The sequence below is a fragment of the Lemur catta genome, chromosome 11 (assembly GCF_020740605.2).
Source record: "Lemur catta isolate mLemCat1 chromosome 11, mLemCat1.pri, whole genome shotgun sequence".
NCBI classification, from domain to species: domain Eukaryota; kingdom Metazoa; phylum Chordata; class Mammalia; order Primates; family Lemuridae; genus Lemur; species Lemur catta.
Window position 1 is genome coordinate 19,681,424 of NC_059138.1, and position 24,198 is coordinate 19,705,621.

At 39.3% G+C, this 24,198-nt stretch overlaps 2 protein-coding genes across 5 annotated transcripts in view; one reads left to right on the forward strand and one right to left on the reverse strand.

The window, feature by feature from the left end:
• Positions 1-6,998: 6,998 nt before the first annotated feature.
• On the reverse strand, positions 6,999-14,044 carry SSMEM1 (serine rich single-pass membrane protein 1). Its single transcript, XM_045565497.1, has 3 exons — positions 13,862-14,044; positions 10,049-10,103; positions 6,999-7,530 (listed from the first exon to the last, which is right to left on the reverse strand). Exons 1-3 carry the CDS (start codon positions 14,042-14,044, stop codon positions 7,046-7,048), a joined length of 723 nt encoding a protein of 240 aa, XP_045421453.1. The 3' UTR covers positions 6,999-7,045.
• A 2,048-nt stretch (positions 14,045-16,092) lies between these two features.
• TMEM209 (transmembrane protein 209) overlaps positions 16,093-24,198 on the forward strand; it is a 40,689-nt gene continuing 32,583 nt past the window's right edge. For 3 of the 4 annotated variants that reach the window (XM_045565501.1, XM_045565498.1, XM_045565500.1), the window contains exons 1-6: positions 16,248-16,375; positions 17,141-17,277; positions 17,387-17,445; positions 18,274-18,405; positions 18,862-19,103; positions 22,030-22,225. In XM_045565501.1, the coding sequence (XP_045421457.1) occupies positions 16,322-16,375; positions 17,141-17,277; positions 17,387-17,445; positions 18,274-18,405; positions 18,862-19,103; positions 22,030-22,225 (820 nt within the window). In that variant the 5' untranslated portion in view covers positions 16,248-16,321. Of the gene's footprint in view, positions 16,219-16,247; positions 16,376-17,140; positions 17,278-17,386; positions 17,446-18,273; positions 18,406-18,861; positions 19,104-22,029; positions 22,226-24,198 lie in introns of those variants that run through there. The other variant, XM_045565499.1, reaches the window with a different exon arrangement.

Consider the following 24,198-nt stretch of genomic DNA (forward strand, 5'->3'; position numbering starts at 1 on the left):
CTAGTTGTTTTGAAAAGCTTTAGAAGTATTCTTTTACATACAAACAGGGTAATTATGATTTAAACAAAGGCAGGGCTGTTTCTTAGGCTTCTTTGAAATGTCAATTATAAATTACTTTTGTCTATTCAGCCAAGCAAAACCCACCCCCTGTGTACCAGGCAACAGTTGGTTAGTTTGCTTCCATTTACTGTATTTGAAAATAATAAACCTGAAGGTCTTTTAAAGTAGTATAATTTAATTCACGCTTTTCACTCATCTAGACAGTTGGTCCATCCTATAGTGTGGGTGAGATTTATTAATTACTACCACACAACAATTGGGAACGCATGGAGTGACTATCACCTTCACTGACTTGATGGTATAGCTGGATAATAAGGGAAAACTCTTCAAAGAAAAACAACTCTAGAGGAGTGACTTTTGTTTTCTGTTACCGTGGTAAGAAATACATTTTGCATTGCAAGTCAGTGCACACACCCTTAAACAAAAACAATACTTAATCTTGTTATGTGCAATACTCTGTTGTATTCTATTTATTTAATAAATGCTAGTCACAGCCCACTCTATCGATTTCACAATCTACTAACGGTTCACCATTTTGAAAATACTCCTTGGCTGGGTGCAGTGGCTCACACCTAGCACTTTAGGAGGCTGAGGCCAGAGAACCACTTGAGCCCAAGAGATTGAGAGCAGCCTGGGCAACATAGCAAGACCCCCATCTCTATAAGAAATTTTAAAATTAGCTGAGCATGGTGGTGTGTGCCTGGAATCCTAGCTACTCAGGAGGCTGAGGTGGGAGGATCACTTAAGCCTGGTAGTTGGAGGTTGCAGTGAGCTATGCTGTCACCACTGCACTCTAGAGCAAATCCTGTCTCACCAAAAAAAAAAAAAAGAGAGAGGGTGAGAGAAAGAAAAGACAAGACCCCTGGAAGGTAAGAATGTCGGGAGATAGTACTCCTTCGTGAGAGAAAGGGATGGCAGTGGGAAAGAGCTGTTGCTGCTGTCTGGTGTTCTTGGTGGTGCTGAGCTTGGTGCCTGCACACCACCCTTCCTTCCCAGGGATGAGTGGGGTAGGAAGAGTGTGCTCACTCTCCCCTTCCCTTTCTGAAACAGATCCCCTCCCGATTCTCCTTCTCTCAAACCCTTGGCCATTCATGGACCTTAGTGCTCTAGTCAAGTCTCCCTTTCCCCCTTTTCTTCTTGAGCCGGCCAGGCTCAGCCCTTGACATGGAAGCAGGCTGGTGCTGTAAGCCTCTCCCCGCGTGTGCACCCTCTCTGGCTTTCTTCTCACTGCTCCCAGCTCTGCTCCGTTTCTCACTCTTGGCTCTGTTTTTCGTTAACAGTGCTTCTCTGGTTTCTCAAGACACAGTTTGGTATTTGGTATTTGGTGTCCCAAGTTTTTATCTAATTGCTCTCCTTTAAGAATATGGATTATGTATTATCATGGTGAAAAAAAAATCCAAAAAACCTTTGTGGTCAGACGAGACCCAAGGCCCAGCTCCCTAAGTTTACCAGCTGTATGATCTTGGGCTTATTATTTAATTTCCCCAAGCCTCAGTTGCATCATCCATAAAACTGAGATAATACCTATCTTGGAGGCTTGTGAAGGATAATCTTTATAAAATATTTGTTTCGTGTCTGGCATGTAGCCAGCACTGTCTAAATGTTACCTATTTTCTTTCTCAGCTCACTGCAGCCTCCAACTCCTGGGCCCACAGCTGCATGCCACCATGCCTGGTTAACTTTTAAATTATTTGTAGATATGGGGTCTTGCTATGTTGTCCAGGCTGGCCTTGAACTGCTGGGCTCAAGTGATCCTCACACTTCAGCCTTCTAAAGTGCTGGGATTACAGGCGTGAACCACCATGCCAAGCCACTAATTTTCAATATTGCTATTATTGTTGTTGTAATTATTGGTTAGGTTTAACCTATTGGTTCATCTCTTCTTCCATCCAAACCACCTCACCCAATCCTGGAGGGCAGATACTAGGTCAGACTTCGAGACCATATACCCTGTAGTCCACAGTTCTCAGCTCCCCTGTTCCCCAACCCCTCTCCAAACACCTCCTATATGTACACTCATTCTTTGCCATATCCATCTCAGTTGGACTCTTCCCTGCATTCCGTAGTTCCCTGCATCCCAGTTCCTGATAAGAATTGTGATACTTGATGTATGTGGACATTGCTACAGAGGTCATTCTGGTACTTGGCTGCGTGGATGGGCCACAGAGAGGAGGCAAGCCAGAGAATCCCACATCTCCCCTCAAGCAACCCCCCCAAACAGGTTATAAGCTTCAACCACAAAAATCAGAGAAGGGGGCCAGGTGAGGTGGCTCACGTCTGTAATCCCAGCACTTTGGGAGGCCAAGGCAGGAGTATCGCTTGAGCCTGGAATTTCAAGACCAGTTTGGGCAACATAGCAAGACCCCATCTCTTTAAAAAGTGTTAAAATTAGCCAGGCGTGGTGGCATGTGCCTGTAGTCCCGGCTATTTGGGAGGCTGAGGCAGGAGGTTACCTTGAGGCCAGGAATTCAAGGTTACAGTGAGCAATCATGCCACTGCACTCTAGCCTGGGTGCTCTCAAGACCTTGTCATTGAAAGAAAAAACAGGCTGGGCATGGTGGCTCACGCTTTTAACCCTAGCACTCTGGGAGGCTGAGGCAGGAGGATTGTTTGAGCTCAGGAGTTCGAGACCAGCCTGAGTAAGAGCGAGACCCGGTCTCTACTAAAAAAAATAGAAAGAAATTAGCTGGACAACTAAAAATATACAGAGAAAAAAATTAGCCAGGCATGGTAGTGCATGCCTGTAGTCCCAGGTACTCGGGAGCCTGAGGCAGGAGGATCACTTGAGCCCAGGAGTTTGAGGTTGCTGTGAGCTAGGCTGACACCACAGCACTCTAGTCCGGGCAACAGACTGAAACTCTGTCTCAAAAAAAAAATAATAAAAATAAATAAACAAACAAACAAAAAACAGAGACGACCTGGTCTATCCCATCCAGCAAGGAGGGACTGAAGAACTGAGAGAGGGGACTGTTTTGCAATCCAGGGGTCCCACCCTAAAAGCCCACACCAAACTCTGCACAAAAGCAACGTCCAGCGTGACTAGTGCCTGCAGACCTGGTTTCATGAGCCATCTCCCACCTCACCCGCTGATGCAGTCCCAGTGCACCTGGCCATGCTTTGCTCCTCATCCTACCATGTCCTTGCCTTATCCCTTTGATGTGGGGCAGTTCTGTCCTTGGTTTTGCGTATCTTCCCAGCTATATGCAGCCTTTGTTTCTGGTTTCGTGTTTTCACTGATTATCCTGGTTAAGCTCCCCATAAGATTTATAATCCTCCCCATACTCAACCCTGATTCCTTCTTCCTATAGGCAGAGTTCTACCCCAAACTCTAGTCTCTTCAAGCTCCATGGTTGAGACCAGGAAAAGTAGCAGTCTTTGATAGAAATGACTTTTTGGGTAATAGTGTCATTGGTTTATATTTTAGATCTACAAGCAAAACATTTGGAGCCTTACTCCATAATCTGGAAAACAGCCATGATCCTTTTTGTATGTGCTTGGACATCATTTATGCCCATGTGGGAAGTGATGATTAACTTACCTTAATTTAGTTAGTGTCTTCTGTCTGCACAGAATAATTGTAACTGGCCTATAAACAAATTTCAATGACCCCTACTTTTTTTTTTTATGATCATCTCCCTTACTTAACTACATGAATTTTGAGTTATTTCCCAGAGATGGTGGATTTTCTGCAGGAAAAAGGAACTGAGATCCTGAAGGTCCCTGGGTAGACTTCCTGATGCCAGGACTCACCATCCCTCACAACATGCCCCCAATACATGTGGCCCTTTGTTAGTTACCACGACCTGCCCCAAGGCACATGGCCCTTCCTTTAAAAGCCCACGAACTCTGTTATTGGTAGAGACGGATTTGTCATTCTCCCTATAAGGTGTCTGTTGTATTAAAAAATTCCTTTCTTTCTTGGCAATCCCTGGATCTTTGTGTGACCAGCAACTGTACCTAGACTGAAACCCCCTCGAAGTTTCAACAACATAATGATTAATATCATAGCAATTAAGAGCCCTAACTCTGAAGCCAGATGAATTGGTTCTAAATCCTGCCCCTGCGATTTACTACTATGTTTTGAATTTGGTTCTTTTTTTGTCTTGTTTTGTTGTGTCAGGGAGGGTATTACTTGGATAAAAAGAATAATTTAAGCATCTTGATCCTATCAAGCTGGAAATATAAGAATTATTCACTAAGTTGTGAATACTGGCCCCTGCCCTGATTCCTCTGCCTGTTTCCTCAGCTCCCTCCCACTTTTGCATTCACGAATTCCTTTGTGTGTGGATTCAACTGCATTATTTATGTCATATTGTCTGGCAATGTGCTAGTCTAAAGAGACGCAAAGATGACAAATCATGGGCTCTACCTTTAAGGGTGGATAAATACATACAGTGGACAGAGAATTGTAAACAAATACATTCATCAAAATGTTAAAGGTGCTGAGATAGAGAACTTTTCAGGGTACACTGAAGCATAAAGGAGGGAAGGTGAGTTCTGCCTGAGAAAACAAAGTGGAGGAGGTTGTCAGGAGTACGGAAAAGTCTTTGTGGAAAGGTTGATGCCTGAGCTGAATCTTCAAGTGGTCTTGCTTTTCACCTGTGCTTTCAGACCTATTCTAATCCTGGGGCAATCTGAATAAGACAAAGTCTGTTACCACATGTCTCCTGGACTCCAACGGCCTAGTCCCAGTGGTTGGGGCTCCCACATTGCCTCCCAGGTCTCTTAGTTGCAATCAGTTAAGGCATCTGCTCTTACCTGGAATGACCCTGGCCCAAAGTCACAGGCCTCTGGTCTCTGTTCCCATCCTCTTCCTGTCTCCCACGAAAGGCTCCGTCCTTAATGTTAGATTGTTGTCTTAACCACATATAGTACCAAAATCCTGCCGCAAGTCTTAAGCCCTTCTTTGAACTCTAGCTCCATGACCGTGATCCCTGCTGCTTTATCTTGTCCTTGCCATCCCTTTCCTTTGGGATCTGGATTTTGTCTTCTATCCCAGCTATAACAGAGTAGTCACCCTCCTCCCATAGATATGGAAGGATAATATTGACAGTGGGAAATATGTAGCAGAAGGAATGGCCCAAGGGGAAAAAAAAAACAGCAAAAATATTTTCTGTCTCTTTGAAACATCTCCTATTCTTTTTTTTTTTTTTTTTTTTTTTGAGACAGAGTCTCGCTTTGTTGCCCGGGCTAGAGTGAGTACCATGGCGTCAGCCTAGCTTACAGCAACCTCAAACTCCTCAAACTCCTGGGCTTAAGCGATCCTACTGCCTCAGCCTCCCGAGTAGCTGGGACTACAGGCATGCGCCACCATGCCCGGCTAATTTTTTCTATATATATTTTTAGTTGTCCAGATAATTTCTTTCTATTTTTAGTAGAGACGGGGTCCCACTCTTGCTCAGGCTGGTCTCAAACTGCTGACCTCGAGCGATCCACCCGCCTTGGCCTCCCAGAGGGCTAGGATTACAGGCGAGAGCCACCACACCCAGCCAACATCTCCTATTCTTTACTGGGGACCAAAACTTGCATCCCTGTCTCAGGCCAGTGGTCGGGAGAGGCAGGGTAATGCCTTTTGTTCTTTGTGCTACAGGAGATGGCTCAACCCCACCCAGACCGGGCAGGCAGACATTCTAGAGGTCCAGGTGGGCCTCCCAGGTGGGTGGAGGTCACAGAGGTCTGGGCAGAGGAGGTCAGGAGATTGCCTTCCCCAGAAATGGGATGGACTACAACTAAACAGCAATTGCCTGAAGCTAAGTGGCACCCCTTTAAAAGCTCTGTATTTCTGCTTATTAGTAGGACAAGGGCATTTTTCAGACAGGAGTCTCTATCCTCCTCATTTGCCAGCAAATTAATAAACTCCTCTTTCCTTCTCCTCAAACCACTTGTTCTCATTCATCTGATGTGGCCTCGAGGACAAATGCCAAACTTTCAGTAACATTGCCATCCAACAAGAGAATGATCTCCAGAATGGCCAATCATCTACCTAGGCCTGCTTGAATTCCCCACAGCTGGTGTGTTCCCACCTACCTGTAAAACCCAGCCCCAGCTGTGCCTGGATTGTGGCTAACGTGACAAAGACTCTCTCTTTGACTAAACTTCAGTCAGGCTCCTCGGAACCCTCCTTTCAATTAGGCCTCTACCCTGGCCTTGTCCTTTCTTTGGCCCAGTTTTAGCAAGAATCCTGCTTTTAGTAATTTTCCATCCTCAGATGCCTGCATCCTGCTCCCTTGCTATAAATTCCCACTTGCCCCTGTTGTATTTGGAGTTGAGCTGGATTCATATTCCCTACTGCAGTAGAGTTGACCTCTATTACAATAGCCTTGAATAAAGTCTTCCCTTACTGTGTTAACACGTGTCAGAATAATTTGCCATGCCCTTTGAACAACTATGGACAGCCCATGACCCAGCTGCCCTTTAGGGTCCTGCTGCCTCCCCTCCCTACTCTAGGAATGAGGTCTTATTCCAGGCTCTTGAGCTCCTCTTCCTCACCAGCCCCTAGCTGACACATGTAGCAATATTGTTCTGGTACCATCACCTGAAAATATAGACCTAGGGAGGATAGCGTAATTCTATTCCAAAAACTTCACCTGGTTCATTCAGTCAGATAATCAAAACATGTGAATAAATTTAAATAGTTTCTCAACATAAATAATATATTTTCAAAGAGCCTTCTTACTTGTATTACAGATATAAACAAAATACATACACTCAAGGCATAAAATATCTGTCTTGTGCTCTTTTGAATAAAAAAAAAATCATAGTGGATACAGATCTTCAGTGTTCCAGTGGTGCCATACACAAATTTGCTGGCCGTTTTTTTGGACAAAGAATTGTCTGAAATTTTACCTCTTGAGTTCCAAGTATGTTTTTGTTGTTAACAGAGACACTTTATCATAAAAGTCTCCTCACCTAGAGCTCTGGTGATTTTTCGTGTTTTATTCATCTCTTTCATTTGGCTTCAAGTACGGTAAGGACTTGATAAAATTCAAAATTTACTGAATTTTGTGTTAATGTCAGGTAAGGGATTTTCCTCTTGAGGCTCCCCCTTCTCTGGGGGTGTTTGTAGGAAATGGCGTGTCAACCATTCGTTGGTCCTCATGGCTTTGCAGTGGACGCAGGGCCTTTGTCTGATTTGGTAATTTCCAAGACTCCTTTGCCTCTGAGCTGTTTTTCTCCTCTTCATACAGTCTGGGGATGGGTGGTGGTCACTTTCGCTCTCCTTCCATGAGGAAGCTCCTGAGTTAGACTCTTCACTGTCACACTCGGTAGTATCACTGTCTTGTGGATTCTGATTCACCTGGTTTAACTGAGACTGGCGCCTGGCTCGTCTCTGTTCAAGATAGGCATTGACCAAGGCCACTTCTGAGTCTGTTAGAGGGGTGAATTGGCTCTGCTTTGGTTTCTTCATCATTTGTGAAGTGTCCCAGGCAACATCTTTGCTTTGCCGCTTGTAGGAAGTATTTTTGCTTGCTAACAACCAACAAAACAAATTGACATGTTAGGTACAAGTTGTTGATTACGGGAACCTCACATTACTTCATGCAGCCCGTGTATGTGCAGGCTCACTCTTAGTGGCCAGTCGTCAAGGCCCTACTTTTCTCCAGTCATTTGCAAGTGCTGGCAGCCGACTGCATTTCCCAGCACCACACCCCATCTCCTACAGACCAGAGAGCTTAGAGGCTTCACATATCACTTTTGAAGCTTTGTGGAACCCTGGATATAAGATCAAAGGAAAAGATGTCTAAAGTTTTCCAGAGAAGGATGTTTTTTCCTTTGAAGTCTTAAAGATTCAAGTGTGTATATGACTGTGATTTGGATAGCAGGAAGGGGGATCTTTTCTTAATCTAGTGATGTGCTGGAGTTGGCTCGCAAGAGCTAATAAATTTTCAGAAATTTGTGAGATGGTTAAACATAGCTAGTATCAAAAACTAAATTATACAAACTTACAACAAAATCAATTTACTAAAAATAAAGGTAATAAATACTTGAAACCCATCACTTCTTAATTATCTTGCTACATTTTATTATAGTGTATGCTCTTGAAGTTTTTTATGCCTGTTGTATCCGGATGTTTAAAATACTATTTAAGAGTGTGCAACTGCTCACCTCTTCCCAATTCCACATTCAGTGATATAATGTTGGTAGTTTAAAACCAGCTTTAAGCCTGAGCAACATGGCAAGACCCTGTCTCTACAAAAAATAAAAAAGTTAGCCAGGCGTGGTGGCCTGTGCCTGTAGTCCCAGCTACCCAGGAGGCTGAGGCAGGAGGATCACTTGAGCCCAGGAGTTTGAGGTTACAGTGAGCTATGATGACGCCACTGCACTCTAGCCTGGGCAACTGAGTGAGACCTTGTCTCAAAAAAAAAAAAAAAAAAAAAAAAACCCACAAAAAAACAAAAAAAACCCACAGCTTCAGTAAGGGTATTATACCATGAAAATCAGCAAATACTGAAGGTCAGGGCTTCATCAGGGCTTTGTTGATTGCCTACACTTAAGAAAATGATGGAGAACATGTTACTAACGCAGATTACATTTCAGTGCCATGCCTATAGCCACTACCTTGTGACTAGCACCCAAAAATGAGGAAACATTCTTCCAGTATTCTAAAACTATTATCCATTTCAGCAAAGAAGTCATTCACATCATCGACAATCAAATTAAGTTCCACCATACATCTTCTGTTTCACTTTGATCTTACTCCTTAAATTAGAGGAAAATAACATTCATGCTGGAACTACACTTGTTCATCAAGTGCAGCCATGGTTGGCTAAGGATGCGAGGGTCTGGCAAAAATCAAGGAGAGCATATTGTGAGAATCAGTTGTCTATATGGAATTTACCATAAAGAGTACTGCATATTTTATTATTTATAAGTCATGTGATACATATCATTTATATCAGTAAAATTTTTAATAAACATATGTAAACACAATTTTGGAGAGCCAGTTGTTAAACATCTACCAGCACACCACTGCTTACAGATTCTTGAAAAAGATGTCATGTAGAACCCATAATCCTATAATCGCACTAACAGTGAAGGTTGTTACATGAAAATGATTTTATGTAGAAAGTCAAACTTCCTTTGGGTTGAAAAGTGCCATACTTGGGTATTTGTAACTGCAATCTAAGATCTTTAACTCATTCTTTTCTTAATATCTGATCTCAACAATGGCAGGCAAGTATCTCTAATGAGGTACCTCTTTCCTTTGGGTTATAGCAAGCCTTCTCTGAAAACCTTGAGAGTGGAGTTCTCTTTCAAGATATCTGTTTTTAAAAAATGCATTGGGGGTGGGGGGCTTAAGTATTTAAATTTAATGAAGCAAGGAGAAGCCATGTGAAAGGTGAGTGCTGAGGAATGCAAAGAGAGCTTGAGCTCTTCCTACGCGTAATTCATAGCTTCTAGGGGCTCTGCTAAAGCAGTTAAGCTGTCCCTCTGCACTAGAGAGTCAAAAAGCAAGGAGCTCGTCCAATTGGCCTTCACCGGTGTGGAGAGGCCTTAGGACACTTTTCTTTCTTTCTCTTTTTTTTTTTTTTTGAGACAGAGTCTCACTCTGTTGCCCAGGCTAGAGTACTGTGGCGTCAGCCTAGCTCACAGCAACCTCAAACTCCTGGGCTCAAGTGATCCTCCTGCCTCAGCCTCCCAAGTAGGTGGGACTACAGCATGTGCCACCATGCCCAGCTAATTTTTTTCTACATATATTTTTAGTTGTCAGGCTAATTTCTTTCTATTTTTCAGTAGAGACGGGGTCTTGCTCTTGCTTCAGGCTGGTCTCAAACTCCTGACCTCGAGCAATCCTCCCGCCTCGGCCTCCCAGAGTGCTAGGATTACAAGCGTGAGCCACCGCGCCCGGCCCTTTCTTTCTTAAACATCTGTGCTCTAAAGAGCTTACAACACTCTTGACTGACTGTTCACTTCTGTTGTTCATGTTCCACACTCAGCACATATTTCTCTCCTCACGATCCAATACTAAATATGCACTGGCTCTCACCTTTACTTACTGAGGTGCTTGCCCCACTGTCTTCATCCTTTTTATTCTCGGACATCTGTTTTGGAAATATAGATTAGTAAGAGAGATCTCAGTTGTTTTTAACTAATATCTACTTGCTAAGAAACACTATTGCTGAGGCCCTTTGACAATGTTTCATTTTAAACATTCAGTTTAAATAAGTGCTTATTGAGTTAACTCATAGGTTAAATAAGTACTTATTGAGTTAAATAAGTTTAATAAGTACTTATTGAGTTCCTGTTTATAGTGATCCTACTTCTGCTGCCCAATAAGACCATGCTTTGATAGCAAAATCTATCAAAATGTTTTGAACCAAGAAAAATGGAACAAAGACTGGAGAGAAAATAATACTGATAGGGAGATATAGGCTATAAAGTTTCCCTGTACCCATTTAAATTGCAGGGAAATAGCATTTAAAAACAGATTTATAGGACTCAGATTAGTTTAAAATTAACTTTTAAGGACATTTGATCAGGTCACATTATTGATAGTTCTTTAAGTCAGATGTTTAATATGTGACATGTATATACACAAAGATCTTTAACTGAATTCATGGACTTAATATCTCCTTAATCCTTCAAAAAGTTTCCTTCAAAATACAACCATAATATGTTATTTGTGAATATGGCATCCAGAAGAAATGAATTTCTTTGAATAGTTCCAATTTCAAATATTCTGCCCCATTACTCCATAAATATGTTTGTCCCATTTTTCAGATTAGTGTCCCACTTTCCGATGCTGAAAAATGGTTCTGCTGAAAGATACATACATATAAGTCTTTCAGAATTTATCAAAAACTTTAGAAATTTTCATTAACACCTTTGACACATAATTCTTCCTTTGGGAATCTATCACAAGGAAGTAACTCCCAAAAGAGAGAAAGAGTTGTGTACAGAAATATTCATTACAGTGTAATTAGGATAATATAAAATTCAAAAGTAGACAATGGTTAAGTAAATTACAGTACAATCACATGATATATAGTAGTAAAAATTTTAATAAAATTGTGTCATGAGGAAATAAGTATGTTATAATACTGGGTTAAACATCAAGATGCAGATTTGTATTTACAGCATAATCACAAGTTAGCTAAAAATATGAAGAAAAAACCCTTAAGAAATGTATAGAAGTTTCTTTTTTAAACATATAAAAGTAGCAATGGTTGGCTTTAAGGGGTAAAACTGATTTTTTTTTCCTTCTAATTTTTTCAAATTGTCTACAGTTAGGAAAAAAAATGATCTTATATAGAAAGTCAGACTTCCTTTGGGTTGAAAAGTGCCATACTTGGGTACCTGTAACTGCAATCTAAGATCCTTAACTCATTCTTAATATCTGATCTCAGCAATGGTAGGCAAGTGTCTCTAATAAGGTACCTCTTTCCTTTTTGGTTATAGCAAACTTTCTTTGAAAACCTTGCAAATGGAGTTTTCTTTTAAGATATGTCTTTTTTAAAAATCATGGGGTGGGGCTTAAATATTTAAAATTTAATATGTAGAAGGAAGATTATTAAAAGATTGGATGTTTATAAACCTAAAAGTGGTTGGTTATTTCTATATAATCTGGAGTGATTTTTATTTCATTTTTGTATACTTTCTTATAATTTCCACATTTTCTATAATGTGTTCTTTTGTAATGGAGGGGGGAAGGTGTTTAAAAACACTTATTAGGCTTATATCATTTCCACAGAAAGCTTCCACATTTGATGTCAAATCAAAACATAACCACAAAATCAAAAGAAAGATTTTGCATTAAGCTAAGTGGAGTCATATGAACTGTGGTTGCCAAAAGCATTTCATTAACTGTCTTTGTGTGTGACTTGGTGAGTGAAAACAGGGCAGGGTAGAAAATGTGGGCTGCGGCTCTCTCTGCCACTAACCAGCTCTGTGGTTTTACCAAGCCACTTAACACCTCCTAAGCACAGTTTGCACATATGCAAAATAAGGAGTTTGGGCTAGGATTGTCCAGAAAAATACCGGCACTAGCAATCTGAATAAACACTAAACACATAAACTAAATATAGTATTTATAGTCTCTGAAAGCAAATGGGTAAATGCATCTTAAGAAGTGGCAAATCCAGAGGAAATCAGCCAGCCTGCTTCATGTTGGAGGATAATTACCACCATATTTCCATCATGCTTTTACCATTACTTCAAGGTTTGTAAATAAAGGCTCATAGTTTAGTAAGAGAAAATGAAGAAGTTCAAAGTGAAGGAAAAAATCCATCCTCCTTCACTAGCTCTCATATGGTTCTCAGATTTCAAATCTGGGGCCCTTCAGAAGAAGCAGTCCAGCCGATTGTAGCTGCCACCAGGGTATAAAGTGAAAGATGAAACCTCTACAATAATTAAGGTTTTAATCAGCACTGAATAGGTTTAATTCAACACTACAAACTATACTTTGAAGTAAACAAATAATATGGCAGGAAATCTGGGTCCATTCCCCCTTTGTCACTAACCGCTTGTGTGACATTGGACAAGTCACTTAATTTCCTTGGGCCTTATCAATAAAAAAAAAGGGAGGGGGAGAGATAATGATATTTTACTTGCCTATATACAGGAGGCTGGGCCACATGCTCTCTTGAGGTTCTTGAAACTCCGAGCTCTATGACTCCAAAGAGCTGATGCAAGCAAGGGAGCAGAGGAATAGCTTAGACCTTGTAAGTGGTCTTCATGATGAAATTGCCAGTGATCAATTTCAATTTTTTGTTAATTTTCTAAAGTAGCTTTTCTTGCCAGGCCAGACAAATTCAATATACTTAGCCACAGAGTTTAAGACACATATAAGCTATCACTACTCTAAATCTCCTTTTGGCAAAGTATTTACCGTAAGAAGGAGTTAGACTTTAGATGAAACTTCTTGGCCAGGAGGTGGTGGGGAGAAGTCTTTGATTATTATAATGGAATCCAGCTGGCATGGACAGAACACACTTTCTCCTCTCCATCCTGAGCTGACCTAGCACTCAGTGTAACTGACCACTGCCAGCCCAGGGCTATAATGCTAATGATGGTAATTTGCTTAATCATCAGCCTGGTATCAATGGCCAGCAAGGATTCCATGTCAGTGAATTATAAGAGCTTGGTTACTCATAATATGTTGGGGGCATCACAGTCCTGATAAAGTGGAATATCTCATTCCTAAGAAGATGGCATTTTTTTCCCATGTCAAGAGTGGTTACTTTAGTTTTATTTTGTTTAGTTCTGCATCTTAGTCTGTGTAGAAAGTATATTGCCTCATACCAAAAACCCCCAAATTCTACGTGTATTCTATCAAAAAAAGAATTTGGAAGTCATTGACCAGTAGGGAAGTTTGTCCCCGCATTACATAGCATATGGACAAACTACAATCTAAATGTTTCAAAATTGCAGAATTTTTATGGTACAACCAAAAAACAGAAAATTATGCAGTCATTAAAATTGCTACTGAATGAAAATAATTTGGAGAAGTATTTATATTACTAAGTTTAAAAAGCAGGATATGAAAATATATACAATATAACGCAAACGATGAAGATCAAAGACAGAAAGCTGGAGAGAGAGAGAAGGGGAAAAAAATTAGAAGGACATACTCCAAAATGTTAACAGAGGTTATTTCTGGGAATTAGGGTAACAGTAGTTTTAAATTTTTTTCTTCATCTTTTTCACATTCTTGCATTCTCTAGAATGAAATTGCATTATTTTTAAAACTAAGAAACAAACTTTAAAAAAGTAGTTTCATCAAAGTAAAGTGAATTTATTTTATGGAAAATTCCCTAGTATACAGTAAACATATTAGTTAAAATGAAAAAGGATAGCCTACCCAGACAGAAGTCCGAGAGAAGAGCATCAGGAACAATATAATGACAAAATACCAAAGCAGGAAGCTCCCTATTGTCCCACAAGAATCTTCCTTCCGGCATTCATAATCCTGATTTGGAATAGCAAAACTTAAAGGTATAGGGGGAGGATCCACCTCCCAAAATAAGGAAAAAAGGTCTCCCATGATGGTTTCTTGCTTAGAAAATAAAACATGCTCAAAGTGATGAAGATGTTGGGAACTACTTCACTCCATGATGTATCACAACTTCCTTGGCAACCTATTATGACATATACTTAAGCAACTGTTACAGGAACTGACAAACATTTCTTGGATTTCTAAGGTTTTTGGAAGATTTATCCAAATTACTTCTATGAAAGTTTATGATATTTCCCCCCATACCTCAATATGGTGCATTCTGCCTTAATCTTTTTCTCTTAAAATTTGTATACATTGTATTTTCATATCTTTACATCTAAGTGTCTAAGGTATTCACTCATTTTTATCATCTCTTTTATATGTATACCATTGTATTAATAAATTAAGATATACAGTTCTGATGTGTTACAGACTGAATTGTGTTCCCCAAAATTCATACATTGAAGCCCTTACCCCCAATTTGACTGTACTTGAAATAGGGCCTTTATAAAGGTAATTAAAGTTAAATGAGGTCCTAAGGATGGGGCCCTAATCCAATACAAGTGGTATCCTTATAATAAGAGGAAGAAACACCAAAGATTCAAGAGCACAGAAAACAAGGCCATCTGAGGACACAGGAGAAGGTGGCAATCTGCAAGCCAAGGAGACTGGCCTCAGGAGAAACCAACCCTGCTGACATCTTGATGTTGGACTTCCAGCCTCCAAAACTTTAAAAAAGTAAATTTCTGTTCTTCAAGCCACCCTATCTGTGATATTTTGTTATAGCAGCCCTAATACATAACGCCAACTGTCTATCAAATTTGGTCAGTACTGCTCTTTTTTAAGCCTTGAATAAATGCACAATAGCTTGTGGATTACATTAAGCAGGAAAAACATACATGTGCCTATTGTGAATGACATCAAATGTCTACAATTTCTTCTTAGGAAAGAGTCAGACATGGGGGAGGTGGGAACCTGGTATTCTAATTTTGACTATACATTGAACCTTTTCACTTTGAACAATTTTCAAGTAGTTCTCTAAATCTAAAACTAAAGCAAAACAACATTGCTGCTAAGGGAATCTAAAAATGATTTAAAAAATCTCACTTAAAAATCTGTTAGATCATTAAGAGCCCAGCAAACCTGCAGGTTGTCATTAATATACAATACCATGAGGAAAATTCATTTTCTTCTATTTGACCTTAGGATCATTTTAGGAAAAATTTTGGTCATTGATGTAATAATCCACTAGCTTATTCTGACATGGCTTAATGATTTTATTAGGAAGCACATTTCTCCACATGCAGAACGAGGCCCCAGGCCTTGCGTGTCCTCAGGTCCTGCGCTTCCTGGCCGTTGACCATCTACCTTTGGCGGGTGTCACCTCCTCCAGGAAGCTCGCTGGGAGACTGGGCTGGACTGGACTTGCCTCCTTGGGGCTCATCGTGCCCACCTCGAGCATCTGCGGGCCTCCCCAGGGTTGAGCTCCTCCTGGAAGTAACCCGGGAGCTCTTACTTTCTGTATCCCCGTGCCTGGCCCAGTGGCACACTGTAGGCATTTGTATTTGTTAAATAAAACCAAACTCAACTCCCTGATGAACCTTTTCGTTAGGATTAGTTCTTCCAAAGAATATGCAGGAAAACGTGTTATTTTTTAACCTCAAAACCACTAGCAACTTCAATAAAACAAATTTTGGGTTTTCTTGTTACTGCAGCACCCTCATTACACGGATATTTAAGAATTTACGTTGAGTCAGAACTCTTGACACATATGTTTTAACACAGGGGAAAGAAATGGTTTTCATTGCTGATGATGTCTGGACACATTATCACTCATTCTGTATCCAACAATTAGCCACCCTGCTTAATCTGTTTACAAATGTGAGTCTATAAATGCCCTGAGGAAGCTAAAATTATATTAATATATACAAAATTCTGCTTGTTATAGTTATTACTTTTTACTGTGGATTCAGAACCTGGTCTGAATTTTGCTGCTCAGCTTTCTCCCCTCAGCTCAGTGGGAGCCACAAACCCGAGAGCTGTTTCCCTGGTAACGCTTCTAGCCGCCTGTCCCTCCGCCTCCCTCCTCTTCTCGCGAGAAGAGACGACCCAGTTCTTCCGGTAACTGTAACCTCGCCCGCCGCTCGCCTCTACCGTAGCACTCGGCTTTGCGCATGTGCAGTAGAGTGGCGCGAGTCCGCGGCTTCCGGCCGGAGAGCATGGTGCGTTTTCGGGGTCATCTTTTTGTGTTCCCTGGACGTGGAGTCCTCTTGGGCTGTGGGAGTTCCGCGCCTGCTGATCTGCCCGGGGTCCAGCCAAGGCAGGATGTGGCTAGGCGTCCCGACACCCGTGGTAGAAGGGAAGAAAGAAGCAATAGGGGTAGCTAAAGTTTGTGCTGAGGGAGCCAGGGAGGGATGCTCTCTGGACTGGGAAGTTTGGACGCGGGGGCTGGGTGGCGGGAAGGGTAGAACTCCTAGAACAAGTTTTCCACTTGTCTACAAGAGTTGAGCCCAGCAAAACAAAGGACGTATAAAACCTAACGTGGAGTAAAACTTAAGACACACTTTCCCCACTGTCTCTCAGTCCCTTCACACCTAGGGTGCCCGCCTTTCTAAAACTTAAATCCTTGTACTTTATTAGCACACAAACGGAGATCCCTGGCATACAGTGGTCCAGGTTTGGAGTTGTTTAAGGCTGTAGATAGTAATGGTTGCTGCATAAAGATGTAGGAGGAGTCTTTGTGATTTTTAGTATATGTGGAATATATGCTTCCAAAACTTGAGCTTTTGAATTTCTGAAATTAGCCCTCGTGGCATACTCCAAAAACAAAATGGGGAGTATTTGCGATGTAATCGCAGCCCTTAAATAACAAAATAAGACATTTTTTATTCATTGGAAGTACTAAATTGTTCTCTGAAATAACCAGCCAGTTCTCTGTTGATTATACTATGATGCCTATGAAGGCATAATTCAGCATTCTGTTTTACTATATGAATATTAAAACGGAGAAAGTTTTGGTAAGATTTTAAAGATGAGGCTAAGTGTGTGCAAGTTTAGTTACCTTTATAAAGGACACAACATTAGATTTCTTAAATGGAGAACTAACTTCTTTGGACTAATTCTGTGCTTTTTGTTTTTGAATAGATGCAAGGGGAGCCAAACACAAGTGCTTCCATTATTGACAGGACCATCAAGATGAGAAAAGAAACAGAGGCTAGGAAAGTGGTTTTAGCCTGGGGACTCCTAAATGTATCTATGGCTGGAATGATATACACTGAAATGTAAGTTAATCAGCCCAAAAAAGTGAACATTTAAGAAGCCAATGACAGGTTTTTGTGTTTTGATTTTTGGTACTTTTAAGCTATTGAAAAGACTTTCTAATTTTTTCAGGACTGGAAAATTGATTAGTTCATATTATAATGTGACATACTGGCCTCTCTGGTATATTGGTAAGTAATTAATTTTCGTTATAATTTCAGTTTACAACCAGTGAAAAACTGCTTTTAGGTTTAATTCAACTTAGCATTCATTTCTTCATTCAACAAATATTTGAGTGCCTACTAATGTTCTAACAGCTGGGAATACAGAGGAAGGGAACAAGGCAAAACCCTGTCCTTATGGAAGGAACATTCTAGTAGAGGAGACAATCAAGTTAATAAACAGTAGTTTCAGGTAATTACAAGTTCTGTGAAGAAACAGTAAGTTTGGGCATAGTGAGATTTGTATTTGTTACTCTCCTAAAATGCCCTATCTCTTGCTTTTTTACTTTTCAAGACCAGCCCACGTACCCAATCTGTTGATGCCCTCCTATCTCCTGTCTGTGCTTCCATAGCCCTTGGGTATAAAGAATCCTTGTGGATGTTAAAATAAATTCCGTAGTTTATACATGTTAATCTAAAGTTTGTCATAGGGAGGTGGTGTGGCAAGTGGAAGAGCAAGGGTTTTGGAATCTGCAGGCCTGAGTTAGAATTATGGCTTCAATAACTAGCTGTGTGTTCTTGTAAAAGTCAGTTGGCTTCTCATTGATTGTTGATTTCTCTTTAAAATGAAGGTGAAAATATTTATTCTACAAGATTGTAAGGATTAGTGATATTTTGAAACTCACTAGTAAATGTCCTAGACATAATAGACATTCATTAAATGCTATTAAGAGGAATAAGAAAGTAATGTTCAACTTTGTTGTTGTTAATTTGCTAAAATATGGAGGGTTTTTGTGTTCCCCCAATAAATGGTCTCCCTGCACTCTTTTTTTAAAAAAATAAATTGTTTTCTTCCAGAGCTTGCCCTTGCATCTCTCTTCAGCCTAAATGCCTTATTTGATTTTTGGAGATATTTCAAATATACTGTGGCACCAACAAGTCTGGTTGTTAGCCCTGGACAGCAAACACTTTTAGGGTTGAAAACAGCTGGTAAGTGTTTTATATCTCTTGCAAAGGTGGGGAAAAGGTTGGCAGTAAATCTTCCTCAATTTAATTTTCCCTTTTCATAGAGTCTGAGCTGGAAGGTACTTCTAAGGCCATCTGGTTCAACGATATTAAGCAGGTCTACGATAAGTTGTCGTAAGACCAATGATTATCATTCTTATTGTATAAATTCAACCTCATCGAAGTTTGTTCCGTTATTCAATTAAAATCAAAATTAAATGACTAACTCTTGCTGTATGGAAGCTAATTTCTTATTTTGAACTCTGGGAAATGGTAAATAATTGATTTCTGCCCTTTGTTAGTAATACGTTATGTAATTTAACAACCAAGTCACTGTTACTTTCTTTTTTCCTGAAGAAAAAGGCCTAGTTTATTAAATATGTTTTCATAGAAATTTTATTTGTATATACATACATATATATGTTTCTTTTCTCCTTTTAGTTGTACAGACTACTCCTCCACATGACCTGACAGCCACACAAATCCCTCCCTCTCCACCTTCCCCTTCAATTCAGGGTCAGAGTGTGTTGAGTTATAGCCCATCTCGTTCACCCAGTACCAGTCCCAAGTTCACTACCAGCTGTATGACCGGATACAGCCCTCAGCTGCAAGGTCTGTCCTCAGGTAGCGGTGGTTCTTATAGCCCTGGAGTGACCTACTCGCCTGTCAGTGGTTATAATAAGGTAATGACTCTTCTCTCTTGGCTACTCACATTATTTTAGAATCGGGAGGTACCTTAATAATCTAGTGAGTCAATACTTCTCATTTTATCAGTGAGCAAACTGAGGAACAGAGGCTTATTGACTTGCCCTAATCACCTATTTAAGAACCAAGACTAGGACACAGATTTCCTGACACCTAGTCAGAAGTTCTTTACGTAACATCTTAAAATAAAAGAAAAATATCAGCCTTTGCAAAGATGATGAACTGAGATTTACTATCTAGGATCTTTCAGCAGTCTTTAAAACAACTTGAAACTGATGATTTGGTACATTAGTGTCCTTTACTCATGTTTTCCCTCTTTACTTCTTTATGTGAAGCCTTTGTATTCCCTAGTGGAATTTTTTGCTTTTTTGTCATGTTGGAGTATCTTCTAAGCTAAAAACTGGGATTGTCATGTAGTTTGATTCTTGAGTATGGACACTTTCCATGGGATGGGTAGAAACCTTCATTCCAATTCCCACAGTAATGTGGGCTTTTGTTCTAATTTTTAGGCTTAATAAAAGCAGAATTGACAGATTGAAATTTTGATTCCTTTCTGAAGCATAAAATTATAAGAGGGGCATTAGAAGGAGAGTGATCACTTCAGATGCTCTTAGTATTGTGTTGGATTAACGTCTCTACAGCTACTCATTAAAAGAAGAATGTCTGGAAATGAAACCAATACCCTGTCTGCCCCTATCCTCCTACATAGTATTTATTTCTTTGTAATGAAATTTCATACTACTGGTTACCCAATATTAAAATTAATTTTGTAATAGCATTTAGAAAATTTTGTACAAGCAAATGAGAAAGTGTATATGTAATGATAATTCATAACTCGTGGGTAAATATGATGTTGGGGGTTAGGGAGTGAGTCAGGGCCTCGCTCTGTTGCCTGGGCTAGAGTGCAGTGGCATCAACATAGCTCACTCCAGCCTCAAACTCCCAGGCTCAAGTGATCCTCCTGCTTCAGCCTCCCAAGTAGCTGGAACTACAGGTATGTGCCACCATGGCCAGCTGATTTTTCTATTTTTTTGTAGAGGGGAGGTCTCACTATATTGCTCAGGCTGGTCTTAAATTCCTGTCTTCAGGTGATGCTTTTGCTGTAGCCTCCCAAAGTGCTGGGATTACGGGCATGAGCCACTGTGCCTGGCCAAGTATGACTTTTTAAAATAATTTGTTTTCACAAGAAAAGTATTACATGATCATTATAGAAAATTGGAAAAATAAAATAGAAGGAAAATTGCTCATAGTCCTACCACCCAAAAATGATCTCTGAGAGTGGATATCCCATAGTTTACTCCTGAATATTTATTTTCATTTTTTTGAAACCTGGTTAATCTGTGCTAAATAGCTCTGTACATAAAGTTCTTAATAAATTTGGGAGGGGGGGTCTGTCCAAAAGAATTCTACCAATTTACATTGTCACAGAAATGTATAAGAGTACTCATTTTATTAATACTATACTCTTAATCATCAGGTTAATTTTTTATAAATCTCTGCTAATAAGAAAATGAAAATAGTCTGTTGTAAATTTAACAGTTATTTCTTGCAAAGCCACTTAATTAAATCAAAAAGTTCTCATTCTTTGCTCACTTGTCTTTTGGGTCTATATCCACTATGATTTTTTTCCCTTGGGTTGCTATTCTAATTATCAGATTTTAAAAAATGTACATAGAGCTGGATGCAGTGGTGCGTACCTGTAGTCCCAGCTACTCAGGAGGCTGAGGCAGGAGGATCACTTGATCCCAGGAGTTGGAGGCTGCAGTGAGCTGTGATCATGCCACTATACTTCTCCCTGGGCAACAGAGCTAGCTAACTAGCTAGCTAGCTGGATAGATAGATAGAGCGAGCTAGCTAAATAAATAAATAGATAGGTAAATAGATAAAATGTGGGGAAGGATTATATTATCTGAGTGGCAAAATTATAGATGTTACTTATACTTTCAATTTTTAGAAATATACATGTGTTCTTTTTTTTTTTTTTTTCATAGACTTTAGTTTTAGGTTCACAGCAAAATTGAGAGGAAGGTACAGAGATCTCACAAATATCCTCTGCCCTGACAACATCCATAGCCTCCCCCCATTATCAATATACCCCTTCATATTGGCACATTTGTTAAAATTTATGAACCTACATTGACATGTCATTATCTCCCAAAGTCCACAGTTTACATTAGGGCTCACTCTGGGTGTTGTACATTCTGTGGGTTTGGATAAATGTTTAATGACATGTATTCACTATTATAGTATCATACAGAATAAAAAATCTCTTGTGCTCTATTTATTCATCTCTTTTCCCTTCCAAATTCATAGCAATCACTGCCTTCATTGTTTTGCTTTTTCCAGAATGTCATATACTTAGCATCATACATAGGTAACCTTTCAGATTGGCTTCTTTCACTCAGCAATATGCATTTAAGTTTCCTCTATGTGTTTTCATACCTTGGTAGCTCATTTCTTTTTAGCATTAAATAATACTCCATTGCCTGAATATGCTAGTTTATTTACCCATTTACCTACTGAAGGACATCTTGGTTGCTTCTAAATTTTGACAATTAGGAATAAAGCTGCTACAAACATTATATGCAGGTTTTTGTGTGGACATGTTTTCAACTCCTTTGAGTAAATACCAAGGAACACAATTACTAGTACATATGGCAAGAGAATGTTTAGTTTTGTTAGAAACTGCCACACTGTCTTTCAAGGGGGCTGCATCATTTTGCATTCCCACTGGCAAAGAATGAGAGATTCAGTTGTTCCACAACCTCACCAGCATTTGGTGTTGTCACTATTCTTGATTTTGGCCATTCTGCTAGGGGTGTTGCTTTTTAAAAGTCAAAAAGCAAGGGAAAAATAAATTTCAATCAAAGAAAAATAAAATAAATTTCCTTTTATTTTGTATAGTTGGCGAGCTTTAGTCCCTCTCCTCCATACCCTACCACTGTTGGACCAGTAGAGAGCAGTGGATTGAGGTCTCGCTACCGTTCTTCTCCCACTGTCTATAACTCACCTACTGACAAAGAAGACTACATGACAGACCTACGGACTTTGGACACTTTTCTTAGGGGTGAAGAAGAGAAACAGCATAGGGTTAAGTTGGGTATGTATATATTTTATTTATATCTACTGTACATATTTTTGTTGTTACTTTTCATACTCCTTAACCTATTTTCATTATTTTGATACTTGTACATAAAATTTTAAGTCTCTTTTTCTAATATACTTTGTGTAGGTTAGGAAACACATTTTGTTTTACTTTATATGTAATATACTTTTATGTAGTTAGAATTGAGTTCACTAAATTTAAGAAGTGAAATACTTCTGAACTGAGGAATCTTGAACCTTTCACTACAATAAAATTGAAAACTTTTCATGTAATATAAATTATAATTTCTGTTTAAAGTTGAGGCTACAAGATAATGTTTTTGAAGCATTGCACAGCGAATTTATTCAAATAATAGCTGTCTCTTTTCAAGTAGTCCTTTGCAAGGTTGGTGTCGTAGAGCAGGATGAAGGAGAGAGCGTGAATTTGAAAGTGTTGCCATTTTTCCAAACATTTTTAAACTTGCCTTTTGGTCTTAAAGCCTATAGTTTACCTTGGGAAATAATGTTAGCAAATCTTAATATATTTGGGGTGCATTTGTTACAAAATCAATTATTTGAAACCAACTTAGGTTACTGAACTGAGTAATGATTTTTCCCCCTCAGAAACTTTCACAGAAGCACATTAGGTGCTAGCTTGGCCATGGTGAGGAAGCCAGTTACTGGACCATGGCTCTTTGTGTCGCTTGAAATCTCTCCACTGATTTTTAATTTAGTTTTGCCTGAAAGTGCCACAAATGTCAAAGAAACAAATCAATATTATCTTGTTATTTTTGATAACTTGCTTTTTTAAATTTTGAAATATTTCAAGTCTATTGGAAATAATAGAGTATAATACAAAGAACAACCCAGATATCCTCTACACATCTTTGTGATAGCCACATATTTTCTGACTTCGTTTTTATTTCTTTGACCCATAGGAGGTATTTAGAAGTAATATTATTATTGTTGTTGTTTGGAAATGCTGTTGGTGTTGCTTTTAATTTCAAGCTTGAAGATACTTGGTTATCTTTTTTTCCCCCTAGCTTAATGGTACTGTGGTTAGAGATTCTCATCTGTACCTGTTAATTTTTTGGCTTTGGGTTTTTTTATTACCAGAGTTGCTTTTAGGTCTGCTATATGATCTTTTTTTTTTGTAAATGGCTTTTGGTATATTGAAAAGAATGGATAGTCTTTAAATTTTGGGCTTCATGTTTGTTTGCCAAATCAAGCTTCTTGATGATGTTCTTAAATTATTTATCTTACTAATTTTTATCTGTTTGATCTAACAGTTATTAAGAAAGTGTCTCAAAACTCCCACTGATTGTTTCCCATTAAATGTTTCTTTGTAATTCTGTGAAATTGGCTAAATATAGATGAGATTATGCAAAGTGCATGTAAATTCAGAATTGTTAATATCATTCTGGTAAATTGTGTCTTTTATCTTTATCTCTTATTAGACTTTTTGACTTAACACAACAATACTAATTTCCTTTTGGTTAGTATTTGCCTGGTATACCAATGTTTATCCCTATACTTTTAATCTGTGCCCTTAGGTTTTAGGTAATTAAGTATTTTGTACAAATTAATTTATAAATAATAGGTATTTTGTGGGTAGCTACTCTCAAGATTGTATAAATATTCTGTTCCTCATCAAACTTCGATTTACTAGTCTTAACATCCTTTTAAGATTCTTTTCAAAATTAATTATTGCTGTGTTGGTTGTCATGGGGACTTTCTACTTCCATCATTACTTCTGTCTTCTGTATATATCCCTTTTTACATTTTTTTTTTTTTTTTTTGAGACAGAGTTTCACTCTGTTGCCTGAGCTAGAGTGCCATGGCATCAGCCTAGCTTACAGCTACCTCAAACTCCTGGGCTCAAGCAATCCTTCTGCCTCAGCCTCCTGAGTAGCTGGGACTACAGGCATGTGCCACCATGCACGGCTAATTTTTTCTATATATTTTTAGTTGTTCAGATAATTTCTTTCT